General features: G+C 51.4%; 1 protein-coding gene across 3 annotated transcripts; it reads right to left on the reverse strand.

Moving 5' to 3' along the window:
• Positions 1 to 1,615: 1,615 nt before the first annotated feature.
• LOC123105993 (uncharacterized) lies at positions 1,616 to 6,350 on the reverse strand. Of its 3 annotated transcripts, none has more exons than XM_044528187.1 (3): positions 5,449 to 6,350; positions 3,723 to 3,912; positions 1,616 to 3,125 (listed from the first exon to the last, which is right to left on the reverse strand). In XM_044528187.1, exons 1-3 carry the CDS (start codon positions 5,995 to 5,997, stop codon positions 2,464 to 2,466), a joined length of 1,401 nt encoding a protein of 466 aa, XP_044384122.1. In that variant the 5' UTR covers positions 5,998 to 6,350; the 3' UTR covers positions 1,616 to 2,463. The 3 variants fall into 3 exon arrangements, with proteins under 3 accessions (XP_044384122.1, XP_044384121.1, XP_044384123.1); XM_044528186.1 differs by having other exon boundaries at positions 1,623 to 3,125; positions 3,723 to 3,918; positions 5,449 to 6,342; XM_044528188.1 differs by having other exon boundaries at positions 1,624 to 3,125; positions 3,732 to 3,918; positions 5,449 to 6,340.
• Positions 6,351 to 8,289: the final 1,939 nt, after the last annotated feature.

The following is an 8,289-nucleotide window of genomic DNA, read 5'->3' on the forward strand; positions in this document are numbered from 1 at the left end:
TAATTTTACCCAAATGTTTCGCTCCTGCAACTTTCCTAAGCTGACCATGTCAAAAATGATGAAGGGTGGGATAGACTTGTGCCGGAACCCGGAAGACCCACGCATCCTTTTATTCCAAATGGTTCAAGAGAAGAGCATGGTGATAGATGCCATTGCTTTGCACTGTGGCATGTGGAGATCCGACATCGCTATCTACCACTCCTGTAACTAAAAAATCAAAATAATGAAGTTTTATAGGAAAAATAAATTAATGACATTGCTATTACCCTTTAAAAAGAAAAGAAAAAACTTGCACACCACTTTGCACTGAAATTGCATATTTTGCGATATGCAAAGAATAATTATATAATAGTGCAATCTTTCTGTGTACTTTATAGTATTTGTGAATATACATTTACACTGACCCAACATCCAAAAATTCCACAAAAGAAAAACAAACTGACCATAAAGGAAAAAAGAACAGAAAAGATCAAAGGGGGAGATGGGAGGGCCAACAACCCACAAAGAAAAAAGAACTAATAAAGGAAAGGAAAAAAGAAAAAATAAAAACGCATAGAAACAGAAATAAAAAAATGAAGCAAAAGAAACAAACAAAAGGGAGAGAGATGAAGGCTGGATCGAACTCTTGACGGGATTCGGCCCAGTGGCAATCGACTACCCAAATATGGGGTCAGTCGAAACAAACAAGCCATGATGTAAACCTTCATATGTGGATTTGGGTTCCTCACCCACTCCTTCTTTATAATATAATATGCACGCTCGTGCGTATTCGAGAAGAAAAAAAAAACAAGCCCAGTGCAACAAGCAGCATAGGCAGAAGAAAAAAAATGCAGCACGAATCATAAAGCAAAAATCAACGGCCAAAAAGATCGACTGACCCAAATTTAAGATTCAAGCAACTCACAAGTAGCTTTTTTTTGCGAGGGATAAGGATTTTTGTTCCAGTTCAATAGGGTTACAATCAGCTATAACAAGATCTTGAACAAAATCTGGAAACTCTATGCAACCAACAAGCGGAACAATGAGCTACCCTATTTTGCCACATAGCAATCTTACTCTGTTTGAACTCCCGTTCTTTCATATAATGTTTGAATTCCTTGACTAAGTAACCAACAACAGATCTAAAGTGTCGAAATTTTAAGTTGCAAAATGTGCAATATTAAGGCATGTCAGCCAAGAGAGTCTCGGTGATAAAGATATTACAATGCCGAGCAAGCGCTGTTTGAAAATATATTTTTTTATGAACTTGGTTAAAGTTTACAAAGTTTAATTTGATTAAATCATATACGTTCTATAACTTGCCAAGGAGAAAATACGATTTAGGTGATGTCATAACGGTGTGTGGTGTCAATTCCCCTCAACAAGGTACGAAGTACTCCGTCCGTTCAAAAACAAGTGTCATGGTTTGAGTTGAAACGGAGGGAGTGAGTACTCGATATGAAGTACGTACGTACTATCAATTTGCTCGCACCAGTGGCGAAGCCACGCTATAACTGTGTAGTCGCTTGACTGCACAGGATTTTCGTACGACATTGACCCCCACGTCTCACGTCTGCATACCACCACGTCGTTGAACCAGCGATATTTGGAATTTAACTACACAAGCCCATCTATTCTCTTTTGTTTTTGAGACAAGCCCATCTATTCTCTTATTCCCTGCTTCTGTAACAATTAGTTGGGCCAGTACTGGGCCATAGAGCAAGAAGAAAGTCCAAAATCCCTTAACTGATCGCACTGTATCGCTTGATCCCCAAATTACGTGATCTCCTTGCCTCCCCTTCACACATACCTCTCCAATGACAGTGGACGGCCGCCGCAGCACATCGTCTCCAGACAGGCGCCGGTGATCTTTGGCTGGACCCTGCACATGAGACGCGAGGAACAACCACCTTGGGCCGTCCAGCGAGCCACGAGCGGCGCACCCGCGGCTGCACATGAATTGTCCGTCTGAAACTCTGAATCAATACTACTGTACTAGTCTGCACTCTGTATCTGATCCAACACAAGGCAAGGCCCTCCACTTTTCTACTTCTACTTGTTTGTTTTATGTGCAAAAACAGCAATACAGTTCAATATTTTCCACTTTTTCTCTCACTAGCAATATTAGGATTCAGGATGTAGGAGATTATTTTGATTAAGAATAAGAATTGCATATTTGCCTTTTTCTTAGTAATAGATTTATTTTGTCAGGTCTTTGGTTTGATAAATGGATAAATTTGTGAGGTAAGATGTTTTTTATTCCTGTTTATGATCTAAAAAAATTACTAGTAAAGTTTGACATCACAAGGTTTTGATCCTGGCACCGCCACTGCGCACCACCCAACCATGCATGTGAAACCACGTCATGTTTTAACACTCCAGTTAATAACGTGCACTCAAGACTCAACGCGTCTACCCTTCCTACCAGACCAAACCAGCGGCACACGGGTACGCGCACGACGTGCACATATTTTACACCGTACGTCAACGCCGTGCTGCCAATGCCAAGTCGCGCACCAGCTCGGCCACCAGCGCGTCCATCACCAGCACCTCTAACGCCGCGCCCACCTCCCGCTCCTCCTCGCCGGCGCGCACCCACCGCCGACCCCGGTCCATGTCCGCCAGCGCCGCCTCCCCGGCGTACAATACGTCCTCCGCGCCCCACCGCGTCCCGGCGCCCTGCACCCATTCCTGTGCAGCACGAACCAGCGCCGACTCGTCGTCCGACGGCCTCACCGCGCCGACCACTGGCCCTGCCTCCGACGAGCGGCGCCGGTCGAGCCCCTCCTCGAAGAAGTCCAGGAGCAGCCGTTCCGTAGCACCCGAAGTAACTGCCGTGCCGTCGTCGTCCTTGAGGAGTCGCGCGAGGAGGCGCGAGGGCTCGTCAGGCTCGCGCTCTGCTTCACGATCGGTGTAGCTCCTGCACCGTGGTGACCACGTCGCCGCCTTGCCGCCGTCGGCGCTGGTGCCGCTGCAGTTGCAGTTGCTCGTCTGGGTGTGCGTGTCGTCAGATTCCGCGGACTGGCGATCAGATTCGGTGCCGAACTGCGCCTCGAGATCCACGGGGCCCACCGGCTGCGCCAGGCCGTGGAGCCGTCGGATCTTGTGCAGCAGCAGCAGTTCCTGCGCCTGCGCCTTGTTCGACCCTGCAGTCAGTCCCATGCATCGACGAGGTTAATTAAATCAACGGCTGTGAGTTGTTAATAACACTAGATCGATCCATGAAAATTACAGTGCTCGCTCTTGATGGTTGACCTAGTGCTGCTCATACGTAGTACGACTCTCCAGGTTGCGAAAAACTTATTTACTGCGCACGATGCGTTGAGTATGTATACTTGATCGACTCGACAAGCGTCACGATCACATGCGGCGGCCTAGATTCCGCTGCTCATCGTAGCATGCATGCATGGCGGCAAGGGTCAATTCATGGGAGGTCTCTAGCCAAGCCGGCCAGCCAAAGGAGACCGGCCGGCACGCCAACCGGGGAGAGCTCAACGCGGCTGCCTGTGGTCCAGTCCAATGGGCAATGGGGACTACTCAACGGTTTCGATGGAGCTCTGGAGTCTGGACCGTGGGTCGATCTGGAGGTTGGAGATTCAGCTGAGGCGGCTTTAATGCACATAGTGTCGTGTCCGAGCAAGCGGTGTGAAGATCACGGTGCCTACTCCGGCGTGGCACGCTAACCAACATTGATCGACCACGTACGGCACCGATGAATTAATCCGGGAGAAGAGAAAGCTTACGTAGCGTACGTTCGGGATCATCGGGGAGGCAGTGCTGGAAGGGGGTAGCAGGCGAGTAGCAGGTGCCGGCGTCGCTCGTTTCGTCGTCGTCGTGGTGGTGGTGGTGGAAGGGGAAGTCCATGACGGAGACGGGGCTCAGCTGCTGCTTCTCCTCCTCCGTCGACCCCACGGCATCGCCACCATGTGTTAGCTGCTCCTGCAACGCACGCACGCACTGTTTAATTTACCATCTCGATCATTTTAACCACTTACATACACAGGGAAGAAGAGCAGCCAAAAAGGACATGCCAAACAGAAAGGGCCACACTGTCAATCGAAAACCAACCCAACGTACGTCCCAACCCATTTGGGGTGGTTGGATCGGCTTCTTCTCCTTGATCTACATACAGTATTTTCTGACGGAAGACGTGCTCCACACCACAGGGATGGAACCAAAAGAGCAGCGTCGCGTTGCAAATGTCAGACACATAGATGTAGATACACTCTTCTTTTTTTGTTGCTGACAACCTTGGTGGATCATCGGGCCATTCATTCCGGTGGTCACCGCGATGGTGGCTGCGGCCTGTGGAGGAGAGAACGCGGCTTGGCGTTTTCGTGGCAGCTGGCCAGCAGACGTAGGTGCTCGAGCATGACGTGTCGGTGCCACCGTGGGCGATACATACCTGAGCAAGACGCTACTACCACCACGGAAAAGTACACTTCATCTGCCAAAATTTATGAGTTCCACTCCACGAGCGGTGAAGCGGACGAGCGATTAGTTAGCCTTGCCTAGGTAGATAGATGCCGTCTTGAATCAGCAATGGCGGAAGCTGGCTGTTATAAATTGGTGAGCTCACTCGAACCGATGTCACCGCACCGTACTGCCGGAGCACACAGGCACACAGCTAGCTAGCACATCACATGCTGCTCCCTCTTCACTCCACTCATAATGTGCCCGTACGTACATCACTCGGTGAGTGGGGGTAATAACTTGTCTATACTTCCCCTAGAATTAAAGAGTTTTTTCGGTGTCTAGACTGAAGCACCCAGCTGCATGCCACGGTAAAAAAGGCACCCCCATTTCTGAGGCACGTCGCAATGCACCTTTCCGGGAGGGAGTATACTACTGCTGTGGCCCCACATGTCAGCGAGCTGGAAGCTGTTTACGCAGTCAGCCGGGTGTCGGTCCGTGGATGATGACTCGAGTTGACAAGGACGCACGCGCGGGGGCAGGGGTACGGGTACAATCTTATTACACTAGTCGTCGTCTCCATCACATCGAAATCAAGAGAGAATATTTTGGGCTCACCAATAACACACGGAGAGCCCATCCCGCCCCGTCCCTATACTTGAGTCCCCCTACGACCTCTACTCGTGGCAGCTGCCCATGCATTGTTTTATCACCAGCGTTGCAGAAAATCGCTTGGAAAAAATCGAGAGTGATTAAATTTCGTAACACAAGATCGATATAGAAGTTTTTTCCCTAGTGACTGATGTGGAGATTTTTCGAATTTTTGTTGAGGTGCCCATCTAAGCCATGCATGTATGCAGTGGCGCTGCCCATGCATATGCATAGCGATCGATCACCGAACTCGACTGTATTTACGACGCGCCAACTAACAAATCGCGCAATGATTGACGTAGCATTCAACGCGCGGGCACCACCAAGGCGACGGCGAGCGAGCGAGCGGCAACTAGTCAAATATGCGTGCAGAGCAATGGACTGGGCCGGAGCTGGAGGACTCACCTTGTGCTTGGCTCCGGCGGCGGCGGGGTTGTCATCTGCGTCGACGCTGCCCGAGCTGGACGACGGTGATGGCGACGGCGACGGCTTCGAGGCGGGCTTCTCCTCCGCCGCGTCGACGGGCGGCGGGCCAGGCGCCTCGGCCTCCGACTCGGCGTGCTCGGACGCGGAGCAGCTGCTGACCACGGGGGACGGGAGGCCGAGGGAGTCCCGCTCGCTGCCGTCGTCTTCGCCGGGGTGGCGCCTCCAGAAGACGAGCCGCCGCGAGAGGGTCCTGGAGAGGCGCGAGATGGCGGCCAGCGACCGCGGGCTCCTGGGGAAGAGGATGGAGGAGAGCGTCCGCGACGGGCTCCGCCGCAGGTCGGCCTCGATGAGCAGCCGCACGGGCGCCGTCTCCTCCTTTAGCTTCGCCTGCGTGGCCAGGGCGCCGTCGTCAGAGGACGACGGGCAGGGGAGGACGCGGCGCGGGTAGGAGCGGAAGCCGTCGCTGCAGCTGGACTCGCACGCCATCTCCAGGAAGTCCCGCAGCGTCAGCGGCGCCGCCGCCCCCATCGGTGCCGACTGCCGAGTGTCCTGCGTGCGCGCGTGCTACGGTCGACCTTGGTGCCGACGAGCTGCGGCGCGCGTCGGCGGAAAATGCATGCGCCGGCTGCGCGCGTGCAGTGCAGGCTCGACTTGTGCCGGGCCGGCGAGGTTTTGGGTAGCTGAGAGCCTGAGAAGGAGGAGTGATGGGGAGGGAGAGGAGAGACGAGCGAGGTGGCTGCCGGTGTGGCAGCTGTGGGGTGGCTCAGCTTAAGTAGAAGAAGCAGTTGGATGGATGCACGCGGTGGGCCGGCGTTTAAACGAAGCCCGCTGGCTGGCTGTTCCCGCTGTATCTTTTTCCCGTGGTCACCGGCCGGTCAGTCAGCAGTCAGCACCACCTGTGATACTACGCGATTATATATCAACCAGCCGCTTAATTAAGCTCACGAGTATTAGTTGTGATCAACCGGAGTGGATACGAAGACCGACTTTTGGAGTATATAAGTGTATGATTAAACGAAAACATGATAATCTGGTATCTATAGAAAACGTGAACGCGCGTCATGTGGTGCAAAATATGCAGAGTAATTGGATCCGGTCCGGTCGAGCGAGGCACTAAGCGTGTGTTCCTTTTCTATATATACTTCCTCCGTCCAAAGATACTTGTCGAACACATGGATAAAAATTAATGTATCTAGACTACTGAAATGCATTCCATTTTTCTGATAATTATTTTCGGATGGGGAGAGTATATGTTTCAGGCGATAGATTTTTTAAGCCTCTGTCCAATGTCAATGATCGGATGTTGCTATCCGTGCAAATTTTTACATTTTTATTAGGTTCTAAGAGTAAACAAATACATTTTCTGCATTACGTGACAAAAATACACAGATGAACATGGTTCCACACGAGCTCACATGAATAGTATATTCAACAAAATGCTAGAAAAAGAAATCTGAAAATTTAGGATATCAAATTTGGTCGACCATTCTACTTGCGTACGAAGTTTCGAGAAGGAATAACACATGAGTATTCCGTAGTTGAGAAAAATACAATCCGACCTTACTAGTCCTTGAAACAGTGTTTTCAAATATAGCACATATTTTGCCATTTTTGCCTAGAATGCCATGGGTGTCATTTCTTTGTGAAACTTCATACACGAGTAGAATGGTCGACCATGTATGCTAAAACAACATATTTTTAAAAAAATTATAGTATTCTTTCTTGAATTTACTAATCATAATGGTAGACGTATTTTAAAGTGTAGATTCACGCATTTTGCTCCGCGTGTAGTCTGTATTATAATCTCTAAAAAGGCTTAGATTTAGGAACATAGGGAGTATATATTACTCCACTATAGAGTAGTTTTTACCTGTGGATCAGTTGTGAAAATAGAAAAAAAAACTTTTCTCTCGAAATAGGCGTTTGTCCTGCTATATAGATATAACAACCACCCAGTAGAATTGTGAGTCAAATGCTAGGGCAAACAGCACAAGCACGCCCAAACAAAACAAAAGAGAAAGAAGTTGCCCGAACTGGTCCTAGGGTTTCCCCCGATATGTGTTGGGACGTGGGGAAGGGGAATATCTGACGTCCTTCAGGAAAGAACGACGGCGCCCACGGGCGTCACCGTGTCGGTGCCGGCAAGCTGATAGGGATTTCTCCCATCCACCAAACACCCACAACCCCGGATGACCCGTCGTGCTCCACCAAACTTGCCGTCCACCAACATGCGCCACCACGTTCTTGCCATCATCACCACTGCCTCACCATGGTCAACAAAAGCGAGACCGACGGAGCCAAGAGGGAACAACTGGGAACGAGAAGCGGTAGAGTCAGCAAACACGCGGGAGGGGACAACCTCCACTGCCATCGATGATCATCGACCGGACGCAGCAATAGGAGCACACCAGGCCCTCTAGGCCCGGCCAAGCCCGAAAGGTGCTCATGAAGCTCCCGTCGTCGCGCTGCAGTAGAAGAACCACCGTCTCCGCAACCCCCCCGCACGAGCCGCACATCCATCTGCCGAAGCCGGAGCAGGCGAGTCCGGGCCAGGCCCGCCCAGACCCAAATGGGGCCCAAAAGGGCCCAGGTTGGACCCGGAGGGCGCTGCCGCCAGCCCGCAGCCAAGTGGCTGCCCTACCGCCTCCTGACCACCCAGAGCAGCGCCACTCGAGGCAACGCGCCACCGCCGGAGCCACCATGGACCGAGGGACACCGCCACCAGCCGCCACCACCCGAGCTAGGGTGCCACGCACGAGGAAGCACGAGATCGCCATGCGGGGAGGGCCCGGTGACGCACAACGACGGTGGCGGGAGGGG

This window comes from Triticum aestivum, chromosome 5A (assembly GCF_018294505.1).
Source record: "Triticum aestivum cultivar Chinese Spring chromosome 5A, IWGSC CS RefSeq v2.1, whole genome shotgun sequence".
NCBI lineage: Eukaryota > Viridiplantae > Streptophyta > Magnoliopsida > Poales > Poaceae > Triticum > Triticum aestivum.

Coding starts and splice junctions, on each gene's coding strand:
- LOC123105993 (XM_044528186.1), bottom strand. CDS start 5,997: ATGGGGGCGGCGGCGCCGCTGACGCTGCGGGACTTCCTGGAGATGGCG. Junction 3,919..5,448: donor CCGCCGGAGCCAAGCACAAG/GTGAGTCCTCCA, acceptor CGTGCGTTGCAG/GAGCAGCTAACACATGGTGG. Junction 3,126..3,722: donor TGATCCCGAACGTACGCTAC/GTAAGCTTTCTC, acceptor GACTGACTGCAG/GGTCGAACAAGGCGCAGGCG.